At 35.5% G+C, this 200-nt stretch overlaps 1 protein-coding gene across 1 annotated transcript in view; it reads right to left on the bottom strand.

Moving 5' to 3' along the window:
• Window positions 1–21: 21 nt before the first annotated feature.
• The window catches only part of LOC119586886, a 1,029-nt gene continuing 850 nt past the window's right edge, over window positions 22–200 (bottom strand). Inside the window, exon 2 of the mRNA XM_037935622.1 lies at window positions 22–200. This exon is cut by the window's right edge and continues 722 nt beyond it. Within this exon, the coding sequence (XP_037791550.1) occupies window positions 122–200 (79 nt within the window). The 3' untranslated portion in view covers window positions 22–121.

Here is a 200-nt window from a genome sequence, read left to right on the forward strand (position 1 = left end):
TAGGAATAAAAGTAACGCAACACTTTTTTATTTCGATTTATTTTGAACGTAATGCAAATAACATTGTAAAGAATATTGTATGTCTTTATTTCATGTATACCTTTCGTAAATTAGTAATAAATTATGGCGTGTTGTACAGGCCTGAAGGTCTGCTTCCTTGGCTTGAGTGAAGTCCACTGGCGCCTCCGTTGATACCCAAG

This window comes from Penaeus monodon, chromosome 22, assembly GCF_015228065.2.
Source record: "Penaeus monodon isolate SGIC_2016 chromosome 22, NSTDA_Pmon_1, whole genome shotgun sequence".
Taxonomy (NCBI): Eukaryota; Metazoa; Arthropoda; class Malacostraca; order Decapoda; family Penaeidae; genus Penaeus; species Penaeus monodon.